Source organism: Falco biarmicus, chromosome 6 (assembly GCF_023638135.1).
Source record: "Falco biarmicus isolate bFalBia1 chromosome 6, bFalBia1.pri, whole genome shotgun sequence".
NCBI lineage: Eukaryota > Metazoa > Chordata > Aves > Falconiformes > Falconidae > Falco > Falco biarmicus.
In genome coordinates, this window is record NC_079293.1 from 28,395,408 (window position 1) to 28,410,026 (window position 14,619).

Genomic DNA, 14,619 nt, shown 5'->3' on the forward strand with positions numbered 1-14,619 from the left:
TTCACAGTCTCGGTGTGTGATATCCATACGGTTTGAGTATTGGTTTGTATGAACCTGCAGAGGGGACTGTTGATACCAAGAGTGCAAACGTTGGCTCCTGGGATCAGAGTCATATTCAGACAAAAATACTCTGGACTTCAGTGTTCAAAGAACTGGCATTTTTAGCAAGTGCTCTGTGTGTTTAAGTGTCTAACTTTATTTTACTTTTTTTTACTTTTTTTTTTTTCCCCTCTGAGTGGATGTGTTTTGTCAGTGATTGGATTTCTCACCAGTAGAGCTGTAGTTCTTTCTCAACTCTTGTGATCTTATCAGTAGATGCCTGAGCCAATTTCAACAATTTTTATTGCATGGTTCATTTACCTTGCATGCTCTCTTTTATTTTCCTTTTCTTCCCCCCCTCCCTGCCCCTCAGTCTTGAATTATATGAAGAGAGCAGGGCATAAGAGCACTGAGTCTTCGATGCTGCAGAAAGTCCTCCACAGTAGTAAATATAGTGTCTTCTGTGTAATAATTGCAGCAGTACTGCATAGATGGTAGGTTTTATCAGCCAGCAAGCATTGATTATTAGATTATTAGAAATTTGCTTTCTGAGCCCTGAACCTGAGCCAGGTGATTCTTGTGGGGGTTGCTGCTTCTCCTGTTTCCCTCTTGCTGTTGCTCCCAGTTTGCTGTGGGAATGATTTGATCCTGTGCAGCAGTGTGAAGTGGGAGGTGACGAGGCTCTTATGTCTGGAGTTTCTGATGTAATTCCTCATTTAGGCACCCAGGGCTCCGGGGATGTTTCAGATTTAAGATAGAAATAGTATATTATCACAAGAAGTTCCCCCTAGCAGCTCTGGGACCAGGTACTCGCCGTTCTTGTGCTAGCCCTCGTGGGGATGCACAGGAATATCGTACCTCTGCCGCTTTGTCCGTGCAGGAGGTGTTACCTGCCCGAGAGAGTGCTTTGCCAGTCTGCCAGTCCCCTTGGGGCGCTTCGGGGATTTTGTAAAACACAGCTTTCTGGTGAAGAAATGCTGCTTTTGGGCAATACAGGTCCCGTGCTCCTTCTGTAGCAAGGCAAATGTGCGGGTTTTGCAGCTCGGAGTTGGGGAACAGAAGGATGTTTGAGATGCCCTCAGCAACGCGTACTTCCCAGCCGCGTTGTGCCGGGAGAGCCGAGGGCAACGCCGGGCCTTTGGACGCTGGACACAGCAGGCAGGTCTGGCTCTGCACGGACGGGATTGTCGCACAGCTGGCAGCGCTGGCGTGCTGTTTGTGAGCCGGTGTGTGTAGAAACCAGGAGTATTTCACGCGTGACGGATTTCCCGCTCTGGGGCCAGACGGTGTCCGTGGGTTTTGGAGCAAATGCTGTTTCTCTCTGGCAGCTCCTCTCTGCCCTCTTCTGTTGCTTTGGGACATCACAGGAGCTGCTGGCAGTGGCCACCTCGTAGAAGAGTGGTGGGTTAAGGATTTTCTGACCTTTGCAAGAGTGTGTTCAAGGTGGAAAAGAGACCAGGATCCAAAGCCCCCTTGTTCTGAGACAGTGAAGGGAGCTGAGGGTGGAGTGGAAGGCCAGGCTTCGAGAGGGACAGGCGGACTGCCCTGAGATCAGGAGGAGAGGGGGGTCAGGGTTGGAAAGGTGGACAGGAGACACTGTGGAGTGGGGAAGTGGGATTCAGGTGGACTTCCAGGTGTCTGTGTTAGAGGTGAAGTCTGACTCCCACCACCTGACAGACTGGGGGAGGGGAATAATTGGATGGGGACACAATCATGCTTTGTGAGAAGAAAAGGGGAGATGTTGAACTGGGAAGTCAGTTGACGAACTGGTGAGTTGTTGCATAGGGTATTTAGGAAAGCCAGTACACTTACTCAGTCTGGAGCCGTCCTGGTTGGGTGGAAGCGTGGTCTGATGAGTCTGACAAAGATGTGTAGCTGATACTTGCTTGCATGCAACAGGTAATGCTGGAGTTACCCTGAGGCTTGTGGAGACTTCAAACAGTTTCCCACCCTGTCCCAAATGTCTGCAGTGTTGGGCAGACAGTCGAGGTGGGGTTCTTCTCCTGCAAAGAAGCCTTTAGATGTCTGAAGGCAAGCTCATCGTCTTTAGCCTCTATGACTTCATTAGGGATGGGGTGTCTAGAGCTGAGATGGAGTTTTCTATGGAGGTTCTGCCCCTTCTTGTTGATTGAGCAGGCTTGGCTATCTTTAAAATCGGGGGATTTTAAAGGTAGGGAAGGTAAGGAAGAGGAGTCCTGTCCCTGCAGCCTTTTTTATGTCTTTGACCTTCATACGTCAATCGGTAGAAGCGTTTATAGGTTCAGGCCGTGAGTTTTTGAAGCTGGGAACCATCTCTCTCCAGGTCTGTACAGTGTACTCATTTCTCCTTCTCTTGGTTGGTACCCGTTAGAGGTCTTCTAATGAAAATTGCCCCTACGTGCATGGTTAAATGCATATTTCTTTCAAATGTTTCCGGCTACTCTTCGTAATGTTGTCCGTTGTCCTGTTACCTCTGTTGTGTTACCCGTTAGGCTGTGAAGCAAATTCTCTATCCCATAACTCTGGCCTGGGGACATGGCCTGCTCTCAGGTCAGTGGCAGTTGAACAATCTGGACAGATCAGTTTCCCCAGGGTTAGCTGGCTTTGCTGGATCCTGCCTTGTTGGAATCCTGTCTGAGCTCCTGCCCCGTGGAGCAGGAAAGTTGGGACCTCTTGTCCGAACAGGGCAAGGTGTCGCCTGCACGGTGATCGCAAGAGCCTCCTTGCCCCATTTTTGTAGTCCTAACAGTGCGAGGACCCTGCTGTTGTGCTTGGGGCACCCCTTCCATGCTTGCCCATGGGTCCCTTCTGAAACTAGTGTTGCTTCCAGTGGCTCCCAGAGAAGGGCCCCCGTGGAGGTCTTCTGTCTGGCTTGCTTTAGGCTGGATGGTGGGACTGTAGCCAAAAATGATGTCACTGTACATTAAGGGCTCTATTGTCCTCCCACTCCTTTCCTCAAAAAAAAAAAAAAAAAAAAAAAAAAAAAAAGGCATTGTAAGCCAGATGCTGTGTGTGAAAAGACCCTTTCTACTAAGAAGGGATACGTGATGAGGCTGTAACAGGCATTTTGAGCTGCAGAATATCATGGTAGAGCTTTCTGCTTTCTTTCCACCAAAGGAAAGGTACTGTGGTATCTTTTAAGTGATATCCTGAGTGACAGAGCAACTAAACAATGCTGCTTTCTTTTTTTTTTTTTTTTTTTTTTTTTTTGTCCAAGAAATGTGGAAGTGTTCCATATATAGGTAATTTGTGGCTAATTTGGGTTGGCCTTTTGAAATAGCAAATCGGGCAACGAGAGTGGTCTTCTGGCAGATCCTCATGAGTGTTGAATGAAGTTCTTGGCCAGGACTTTCTGTTCAGATGAGCTGTTTTTGGAGAGGGTGGATCTCTTGCTACAACTTGAAATAAGGCTGGGGTGTACACCACTGATTTATTATTTTAAGAGTTTATTCTAGCATAATCCTCACTTGGTGTTCACTGTAGGAAGAATTTCAACTTTTTTGATTGATGAATATTGCATGCATTTATATGGATGCCATTGTAATGAAACAGCAGTCATATGCCTCATTAAGAGAAGGTGTTGCCACCTTCAGCAGCATTGAGTAGGTACAGGTTTGGCTAGTTAGAAATGAAACTATGAAATGTGATGAGTCAAACATACTTAAAGAAAAGAGATTGGTTTGAAGCCAAGGCTGCAGACCACAAGTACTTTGAGGTGCAAGTACACACAGCTTTTGGAGCAGTGACATAGGAAAGTCATAGCAAACATTGCTTGCCTGCCTCTTAGTACAGATTTCTCCCTACTCTGTCCTGGGTTTTCTTAAAACCAAGAATGCATTGCCTTTGATTTAAAGTGTTGCGAATTAGAAGCAGGTTTTCAGCTCAAGAGTTTTTCTTCAGAACTTGGTGTGCCAAACTCCACCATCCGTCTGGTCTTCCAACCAACTATGGAGCTTTTCTAAAGCTGAAAGAAAAATCTTCCTGATGGTAGCTTTCCTATAGAGAAAACTAGGAGGTGATCCCTGCCACACCACACGCACCCTGCCCTTTCCTCCATTCCCTTTATATCTGATGGCAACACTTCCTTTTCAGCCATTTTTGTGCCTTTATAGATTTAATTCTTTTAGGTGTTTTTTTTTTTGGGGGGGGGGTGTTTGTTTTGTGGGTTTGGTTTGTTTGTTTCGGGGGTGGTGGTGGGGGTTTTTTGGTGGGATTTGTTTTGTTTGGTTTTTTTACATATTGCCACTTTCTTGCCAAACTGCTCTTTTTTACTTTCTTTCCGACCAACCTAAAAAAAGCTGACACCTGGCCCTGGGCCTTTATCTTATCAGAGTGTGGGGTGGGAGGTAGCATCAGTAGGACTGGGAACCTCTATAGCCACATTTCCCACGTGTTGTGAGCACAGACATTCCTGTATTTCCTTGCCTCAGAACAGGTTGGAATAACAATTAGTCCTGCTCTTTGTGAGCAGGCATATGTATTTTCCTTTCATTACCATTCATTTTTGTCTTGTTCATGGAATGAACTTGCTAGGAGGCTGTTCTTTTATCTGGGGCTGGGTCGTATTTCCCACTCGGTGTTCCTTGGCGTGGCATGGAACCCTGCGATGTGTTTTGTGTCAGTCACCCGAAGTGGGCTTGGTAAGTTTGAATGCAAACTAACTTCCCTGGGCTGTGAGCAGGATGGTGCTGGGTCTGGCTGAGTGGAGCTGGAACGGATGCGGCTCTGTGGCGCATCTGCCAGACAAGCCTTATTTGGAGCGTCCGATCCCAAAGGCAGGAGGGTGGCTGGGGAGCCCACAGGTGCATGAATTGCCCAATTTTTTAATCTCTCTTTCCTGGCTTGCCTCCTGCTGATGCAAAACCTGCGGTGCATGTGGGAGGTGAAGAAATGAATGTGAGAGCAGTGAGATTAGCCACCTCTCAGGTGATCTGTACCAAAGTGTAGGGTTTTTTTTTTTCTTCTTCTTTTAAAGACAGAACAGTCTTCCCAGCGCTGCTTTCTTAGGATGTGCCTTTGCGGATGTGTACAGACAGACCTGTGCTTGCCCTGCCTGCACTTCAAGCTGCCTGGCTGTGACCCAGAGCCGATCCTGGAAGCCACGTAGCTATGTTAGTGCAACACAGTGCCCAGGCTGATGGCTCTGCCTCTTGCAAGGGCTTGGAGCTGGGCCGGTATAACATATAAAGCTTTTGGGCTGGAGGTGATTTACATCTAGCCAGCTCACAGCATAAATGAAGCACACATGGACAAATCTCTAGAAAAGACCCTTTGTATTTTCCCTTTTATTTTTATATTTGTCCAAGCTTTTAGAGAAACCATATGCTTTCAGCCGTCAGTATTGAAATAACAGCCTTTGAACTTCCGGATAATTTTTCTTCGGTGGAGGGTTGATAAATGAGTTGTGGAATTTGGGCCTAGGGCTGCTCCTTCAGCTAGCCAGCAAGGAGTGTGTGACCATGCGCTGCATACCCCTGAATTGCACGTGCATCCGTGGGAGACCAAACAACCTGGGAGCTGCTGGGCTGTGCATTGACATTCCCAGAATTCCTGCTGGCAGCTGGGGTGGGGAGCGGCTGTGTCCTGGTGTTGCCATAGCTGTGTAGCTTCCCGCTCCCTAGTGTTGGATGATGCATGCCTTGGTTCTCTGAGGGAGTCTGCGCAGGCAGAGGCGGAGGGAGCTGGTTTGTGTCCTCTGGTGCCAGCCCAACTCCTTTTATTTAGGTCTGATGGATCCTTCACCTTATCTGTTCCTCTGGTTTTTATTCTGCTGTTGTAACCTCACAGGCTCCTCTTCCTGCCGGTTCAGTTGAGGGTTTCTGTGACCCTTTGTCCTGCAAAAAGTGAAAATAACTTGTAGATCAAGTCAGCTGCGCAGTGGCTGCTGCCCTCCCCTCCAGAGACCACAGGAATGGCCTTGCTGATCCAAAGGAAAGCAAAGCAAGAGGCAGGGTAGGTCCAGCAGGTCCAGTTGTGCAAGGGCTGTGTGTGGCCCCAGGCTGGTCCGCAAGTAGGATGCGTGGTGACTGGTAACAGGGGAGACACTGCCTTGGTGTTGGGGAAATGGTCCTAGGACACACTGGAATCCCTTTGCTTACTGCGTTTTGGGCAGAACACTGAAATTATTTAGCCACCAACAAGAAAAACAATATCCGACTGCATTCCCTGGAAAAGTTCATTGTGGTTTAACCTGTCCCTGGTGGCTGTGTTGTAGACTCCAAACTGTGTTTTGTACAAACACAGTAATCCAAAACCAGAAGCATCCTGACAATTTTAAGTTGAATATAACATTAAAATGAGAGAATTTTGCCTACTAGTGCTGGAAAAGAGCTGAAGTTTTTGTCTGAGTTATCAATAGAGAAAGAAATACCCAATGGACTTGGATTATTGAATCATGTCTTCATCCTCCAAGTACAAAAATATAATGGAGCATAAATAGGAGGAGGTGAATTCAATTTGCCTGTCTTCTATTGAAATTAAAGCCATGTGGAGCAAGGTGAGCAGACTGATAGTCCCAAGTCTATCTGTGTAGGATCTTACCCGGAAGGATGTACAAGACTCTGCACGATGGTGAGATCTGTTACGTGGCCATTACAGTCTCACCCATGCTTGCATTTGCTGGGGACTGGCCAGAGTTTATGGTGTATACCCATCTGAGTTGCTTGCCATTACCTATGGCAACCCCAGACACTGTCGAACTGTACCTACGTATCATTCCTTTTCAGCTTTGCTTTGCAGTGAGTCAGAAGAGGCTGTACAAGATGACATTTTGTCTAAAGCTGCTGCATATGTAGCCTTTGGACTAATCAAAATTGCTGGTGCTTTTTTGTGTGACAAGAGAGCACGGTATCCAAGATAAACTGAGGAGAAGAGATCTGGGTATGCAAGCCTTCATTTAAAAAAGGCATCTTTCATCTCGCTGACAGCGAGGTTCCTGCAGTGCTTTGATTGCCCTTTAATTATGCCTGTTTTTCCTGGTTTGTTTGAAAGGCAGATCTTGTTAGAAAAAGGTGCTGTGTGGAAAGAACTTGGCTGTCTCTGCTGCCCTTCCTTGAGGGCACACAGCAGAGCTGCCGGATTAATTTTTTTCTTCTGCATTATTAAAATGGAAGATTGTTTCTCGTAGATTTGAATGTAGGCACGGTGTGTTTCTCCCAGGTTAGGCAAGGAGGGGTGCAAGTGGTCGGGTGCTTAAAGCAGACCAGGAAGTCATGAGGTCTGGCTTCTTCCCACGCTGACTTCCAGCATGATCCTGGAGGAGGTGTTTTAATCCTTCTGCCTTTGGTCTTTGGTTGTGTGCGGCTGGGCTGCTGCTCATCTGCCCCAGAGGCTGCAGGAAACCCAACCTGTTGTTGGGTGGAGGAGGCTCTGTAGGGTGACTGTCAGATGGTGGGGGGTTAGCAGCTCATACCAGCTCATGGGTTTCACGCTGTTCAGTGTTTTATCTGAAACCTTGCCATTGTGGAGCCATTAGTCTTGATGAGAATGTCTGCTTTCATCAATAGCAAGAATTAAAAAAAAAAAAAATCAACAAAAAGAAAAGGAAAATAAAACCTGGCTTTAGTTGGAGAGAAAAGCCTGGAAATATGATTGAAATAGACTAAAGGCTTAACTGCCAAGCAAGCGAAATAACTGGAGAACAGGTTTCTAATCCTTTTAGAAATCTCAGTTTTAAAGAAAATCTGCATAACTTTTGAGGGCTTGACTCACGTTTGTAAGTGCTCAGGCTTGACAATGCTCTGTTTTTAAATGCTGTCTTTATGTTGAATCTTGGGAGGTGAGATGAAATATATTTTTTTAAGTAACAACAAATCTTAATATAGCTGAGAATGCGGAACTGCCCTTAGAAAAATAGGTTGGACACATGAAAAGGAATCTTGCTCAGCAGGCTGAAGACGCAGAGCAACTTCTGTGGTTACGTTTTTCTTTCTTCTGGCAATTTTGGGGTGGGGATGTAGCTGGCATAGTCACTTGGCCTTATGTTTCTTTTCTAATGCAAGTCAACTCTTCTTGAACAAAAAGCACCTGGCTGAAACTGTTTTCACTCAGAGTGGAAAAGCTGTTTGCTAAAAATCTGTTTTTGTGGAAATTGAGGCAACCTGAAGTTGCTCAAGAATAGGAGTTACGGGATGGGTAGGGAGAAGATGATGATCCTTTTGAACTGACATGGTGTTATATGAACAGAAGACAGGCTGGCTCGCTGTTGCTTCAGAGAGGTGATTAGGTTTTTAGTTGTCATCTCCTGCCCAGAGTCCCGAAGACCTAAATGGCATGAAAATGAAGTCAGCTGCTTTAAGCCAAAGCTAATCAAATGAGGAGACTTTAAAGTAGGAGGATAATCTTTGTCATCTGATAGGCAATCCCAGATTCCCATGGGATACCCACGCAGCTCCACCGTAGTAGCATGCATCTGTCATGCTGAGACCAACCCCTCTACCTTCAGCCCAGCATGCTGCGTAAGCTTTGTGTGGCTGACAAGCCATGAAAACTGAAAATGTGGACCTGGATTCTCAGAATTTGCACCAATTGCTAGGGAACTGATGGCTGATTTTGCACATTGGGTCCACTGGGTATCTAGCTGTGTGAAACTCAAATGGGGTATTTCACAGAAATTTTGGGGCTGGGTTGGACCTGCTGGCATGGCTGCTTGGGCATATTTTCTTAAAGAATGCAGTCGTTTCCTCAAACAGAAATGAGAGTTGTGTGTGAATATTCAGTATGGGTAAATACATTTAAAATTAAAATTAAAAATGTAAAAATATGCAAACACCAGAGTCAAGGCTCTTTTAAAAAACAAAACCCCTGCTCAAGGAACACAATTATTCAAGTTGTGCATACATCTGATTACCTAGCTCCGAAGTGGGTGAAAGCAGCTCTTCAAACTCCTTGAAGCTTTCCCCCCGGGGTGTGCCAGCACCGCAAGCAAAATGCCCTTGTAAAGTCAAAGGTAGCAAAAAGGGGGAAGGGGGGACCAGGATAAATGGTAGCAAAGCCATCATTTGGGTCAATTTGGGGGAACGTTGAGAAGGGCTGATTTTAAAAGAATTTTCCTGGCTGAGATTTGAGATGTATTTAATGCTTTGAAAAAAAAGTCATCTTGGAACAACGTGGGTTTGGGATGCTGAGACACAGGCTGCAGCGCGAGCAGGCATTGAGCACTGGCTTCCCTTTGGTGCTGCTGTCCCTGCGTGTTTTCCTGGCTCGGGCCACCATGGAACAAGCAGCGCAGGTCAGGTTGGCTGGGGATGGGGCTCTGCTGGCGTGCCGTGCTGGTGTGAGTTAATGTCGTTTCACATGTTTCCGTGTCCCTTTGCACAAGCGGGACCCAGCGGGGGCATTGCCAGCTCTGTGAGATGGTGCGTACACCCAGGGGAAGGGATGGGGACTGTTTGCCAAGCTGGTGTGCCAGCAGCTGTCTCCCCGCTCCGGGGCAGCTGGTGCTCACAAGGGCTGCGAGAAGTTGCCGGTGAATCTCAAACATTCAGACAAGTTATTGGAGAACATGCTTATCTATCTTATTCTCTTCTCCACCCCCCCACCCCCAGCTTTTTATACTACTGTGCTATATATGCAGAAGGGGAAAGGAAAGCTTACATTCCTACTCTGGTGGTAGTTATTGCATTTCCATTTCCCCTCTTCTGTTAAAACTAGTAACGGGTGTTGCAGAATCTGTGCGAAGAAGCATGGTAAGCATTTTGCAAAACGACAAATCCACCCCAAACCCCTAAACTTTTCAAAACCTACCTTGAGGCTTTGCAGCGCCGGGACGGCGCCGGGAGGTGGCACTAGGTCACCGCACAGACTGTCGCATGGGGTCTTTGTGGTAGTTGCACATGAAGTAGGCTATCGGATAGTGGGCTAGTACTGCAAAATCTCTGGGAAGGTGCTTCTGGCTCCCAAGGCTTTGATTATTTTTTTTTTTTTTTTAAAGCAGTAGGTTGCCAGCCTTTATTCTTGGGGCAGAGAGGAGAGGAGCTATTGCAGGTCTTGGTAGCTTGTAAATTCCTGCTAATTAATCGTTGCAGCTTCTCCTGACACATGCCAGTAATGAGGACTGTGTCTAGAGAAGAGTCTGGCACGCAGCAAGCCCATGTTCTGGGTACAGAGTACTCTGGTCTGTCTGTTCATGTACACAAAATAATATTTCTTCCTTCTGTTAAGTAGCATTGGACTTGTTATCTGGTTGTGGTTTTTTGTGGTTTGGTGTTTGGGTTTTTTTGAGGGGGTGTTAAGGGTTTTTTTGGTGGTTTTCTTAAGGCAGTTATGAAAATGAAATTAGATATGTTAAATTCTCTTAATTAATTTTCCCCATAATTCAGTTTCTTTAAGAATAATGAAAATACTATCTTCTCCTTTTGATCTGCACATTAACAGGGTATTGTAGGTCTTACTGGGGAATATTCAAAATAGTGTTCATCTTCTTAAGTGTACAGCCTGAAAACTCTTTCACTGAAATAATAGCATTATTCCTGTGTTTAAAGGTAATGTGTTGCCTAATATTTTTTTAAAAGCCTTTAATATCATTTACAAAAAAAACCAAAAAAAAAAAGCCCAAAAACCCCACAAACCCCAACCAAGTAGTTTCAAGCATAATCTGTGCTCATAGCAGTTTACGTAAAACTCATGGAAAGGTTTGTTTTAACTTGCAACATAAAATTTTCAAAGTATGGTTGTGGTCTTACTGAGATGGTAAAACACTGGGCAGTGAGGATTGCATGTAGGAGGATTTCCCTTGCTAAAAGTTTGATAATGACATTTGAGATCTGTTGGGCAGAAATATCTGGGAACGCTTCGTGGCGTCTTCATGAAGTTCAGAGAGTTTGTTGAAATCCATTCTGGACAAAGTGGCTTTGTCACCTGTAATGATTTATACAAAGAGAACTGTTGTACCACTCCCTGGGGATCTTACCTGATCTCTCAGAAGAAAGAAGGTCCTGCCTGTAGTAGTGAGGACGAGCATTTAAGTCATAGCACTTACAGAGTAGTCCCTCGCTCAGCAGCCATGTGTGTCGCTGCTGACGGGTGCTGCTTTCTTTTTCCACAGGTTTTCATTTCTGTGAACTGCCTCAGCACCGATTTCTCCTCTCAGAAGGGAGTTAAAGGCCTGCCCCTGAATCTTCAGATTGACACCTACAGCTACAATAACAGGAGTAACAAACCTGTCCACAGAGCCTACTGCCAGATTAAAGTCTTCTGTGACAAGGTAAGCTTGGATCGATTTGCGACTTTCCCAAAGTGACTCTTTGGGAAAGGCTGTTCCATGTTTTAGCAGCTTGGTTTGGGGTTTTGGTTTTGCTATGGTTTGGTTTTCCTTTTCTAATTCCGCCACTTGCTATTTTGGCCCACTGAAAACTCCTGTCTGTGTTCAGACTTTGCAAGGAAAAAACTTCAGCCCTTTCTACTTGGCTTATATGATGACCTCAGATAAATTTGCTGCTCTCAAAATGCTCGAGTGCTGAGAAGTGCTCCTGAGCACTGACTTTGGAGAAAGGTCAGTCAGTGGCAGAAGGCTGACAGTTGGTATTCCAGGCACTGGGAAGTCCTTCGGAGTGCCTTCAATAGGAGAAATCATTGTAATTGATAATTAATTGGAGCAAGTGGCTTGCCTTTTTGCTCAAGCTATTTTATGTTTGTCCCTTTAAATTTCTTTGTGCATTCTTACTGCATTCGTTATTAAAAAAACCCAAAACAATGAACTGCACATCTTTTGAGCAGAAAACGTTCCTGTTCGCACTGTACTGCTGTGACATACAGCAGTATAAGGAAGCCCATTTACAAGCTGGATGGGTGCTGTAATTTCACTGCTCTGCCTAATGCATTTAGCATGCAGACAATTAACACCTCTCCCAAAGCTGCTGTTCACCAGAAGCTGTGAGAGAAACGTAGCAGGAGCTGAGCTGCAAGCAGTTGTAAAAGCTTAATTGAGTTTGCAAAGAAAGAACATTTCCCAATCTGTGTAACCTGTTTCTGCCTGAACAGTCTTTTGAAGGATCAGAGCAATTAATGTGCAATGTTGTTCTTTCCAGAGTGACCAAGATCTTTCTAGGCTGGGATAAATGCTGTCTGGGCTTCTGCGGTCCTCCTTTTGATTGCTGTAAACCACACATAAATAATTTCTTATTTTGCAGCATCCTGCTCGATCAGGGCCTCTTATTCTTTGCATCCAGATTTTGTCATCTTAGCATGGACTTTTTGTGAGAGATATTTCAAGTACCTCTCTGTGGAGCTGCAGGTCTGAGATGGGCTCATAACCCCCACTCTGGAGTCCCGTGCTAGCTTTGAGCAGATCACACTGTGTGATCTTGCCTTGTCATCCCCTGGGATGCTGCAACAAAGATTCATCTCGTGCCCTTGCTCTGCCCCCACTTACCTCCTGAAATATATGGAGCCCTCTACAGTCTGCCTCTGCTGTAGCTTCTCATTGATTCATCCTGCCGTGTTTTATTGTCTGTCTATATGCTTTTAAACAGGCCCCTCTGCTTTCCTGCATGGTTGGGAGGAGCTGCCTGCCAGTTGAAAGCTACTTAGTCATCTTCCTTCGAGTGTCTCCTGAGATGGCTCCTGTTGTGATGATTTCTGCAAAGAATTTACTAGGGAGTTAACGAATGCTCTCCAGAGCTATCTCACAGACTTGCCAGTAAGCCTAAGAGGCTTGGGTCTCGTGGGCTTTCTTCAGGCCTTTTTTTTTTTTTTTTTTTCATTTTTTCTTCTTTTTCCTCCTCTAAAATGAGACTGAGGCAAATGTGTCATCTAAAGCTCTTTCACTGTCTGGGAGTCTTATTTGTTATCACCCTGTATTCTCTATAACACCAGTGAGTATAGACTTGCTGCAGGGAAGCAGGGGCTCTCTTACTCATAAGTCACCCAGTCAATTATTGATACTGTGCTAAAATTACTGACAGGCTTGTGCCAATGCTCATGAGACAGATCAGTTAATAAAAGGGCAGATGTGTTGTCGGTACATAGCTTAAAGGAAACCATTTGAGTCTACACCATAAACTTCAGCAAATCTGTAGTAGTACAGTAATGCCAGCGGATCTTTTTATTTTCCTCTGGGATTTTGACCTTTTTACCTGCTTTATTCCTTCAGATACTTTGCGAATTGTACCTGAATTAAGAGGGAGGGAAGGAGAAAAGATTACTTTTCTGTATTTAACCTGACTCTTGTTCATTCTGTAAACATGCAGCCAACGTGAGGTTGGTGTGTGAAGATCCTGTAATATGCATTTACAGAAATGGTGTTGAAGTTTGCTGCCTTTCAGATCCCGTCCAGGTCCAGCAGTGAGAGCTGGGGACAGAGGCCAGCAACCTGAATACTGTTTGTCACCATGTTGAATTAAACTCTGTACACAAATGCTTGTTTGAGGTGTTGGGCAAGTGCTCCAGTGAGCAGACCTGCATCCTTACAGCTGCAGTTACTGACTCATGGTGGGTCGACCCCAGCTGGATGCCAGGTGCCCACCAAAGCTGCTCTGTCACTGCCTGCCTTGGCTGGGCAGGGGAGGGAAAATATAATGAAAGGCTTGTGGGTTGAGATAAGGACAGGGAGATCATTCACCAAGTCATGGCATGGTGATGGGCATGGGCAAAACAGATTCAGCTTGGGGAAATTACTTTATTGCCGATCAGAATAGGGTTATAAGAAAGCAAATCTTAAAACACCTTTTCCCCCACCTGTCCCTTCTACCCAGTCTCACCTTCACTCCTGATTTTTCTGTACCTCCTCCCCCAGATGGTGCAGAGGGGTGGGCAGTGGGGGCTGCAGTCAGTTCATCACATGTTGCCTGTGCCACTCCTTCCTCCTCATGCTCTTGCCCTGCTCCAGAATGGTGTCCATCCCACAGGAAACAGTCCTCCACAAACTTCTCCAAGATGGGCCCTTCCCATGGGCTGCAGTTCTTCACAGACTGCTCCAGTGTGGGTTCTTTCCATATGTCATTTCCACAGGGTGCAAGTCCTTCAGGCACAGACTGCTCCAGCGTGGGTCCCCCATGGGGTCACAAGCCCTGCCAGCAAACCTGCTCCAGCCTGGGCTCCTCTCTCCATGGAGCCACAAGTCCTGCCAGGAGCTGCTCCAGCGCAGGCTGCCCACAGGGTCACAGCCTCCTTTGGGCTTCCACCCCCTCCTTCTTCACTGACCTGGGTGTCTGCAGGGCTGTTCCTCTTGCATATTCTTGCTCCTCTCTCTGGCTGCAATTGCAGTCACACAGCAACTTTTCCCCCTTCTTAACTGTGTTATCCCAGAGGTGCTACCAGCCATCACTGATGGGCTTGGCCTTGGCCAGCAGTGGGTCCGTCTCGGAGCCAGCTGGCTCTGCCTCTGTTGGACATAGGGTAAGCTTCTGGCATCTTCTCCTGGAAGCCACCTCTGTACCTCCCCGCTACCAAAACCTTGCCATGCAAACCCCATATGCTCATAGACCCCAGCACAAGCCACCTTCTCCAGGTTCCTGTAAGAGCACTGGCATTTCAGGAAGAGCACCCATTTTCTTCCCTGCTTTGAATCTTAGGTAATCAGTCAGCTGGTCCTGAATGTTTACAGGACCGTCCTGACTGTAGTATCCACACATGTTGCAGTACTTAATGAGTTTGTCCTCATGT

General features: G+C 46.1%; 1 protein-coding gene across 1 annotated transcript in view; it reads left to right on the forward strand.

Moving 5' to 3' along the window:
• The window catches only part of GRHL1 (grainyhead like transcription factor 1), a 51,964-nt gene that overhangs the window by 22,929 nt on the left and 14,416 nt on the right, over window positions 1-14,619 (forward strand). The window contains exon 9 of the mRNA XM_056343345.1: window positions 11,063-11,221. Within this exon, the coding sequence (XP_056199320.1) occupies window positions 11,063-11,221 (159 nt within the window). The remainder of the gene's footprint in view (window positions 1-11,062; window positions 11,222-14,619) is intronic.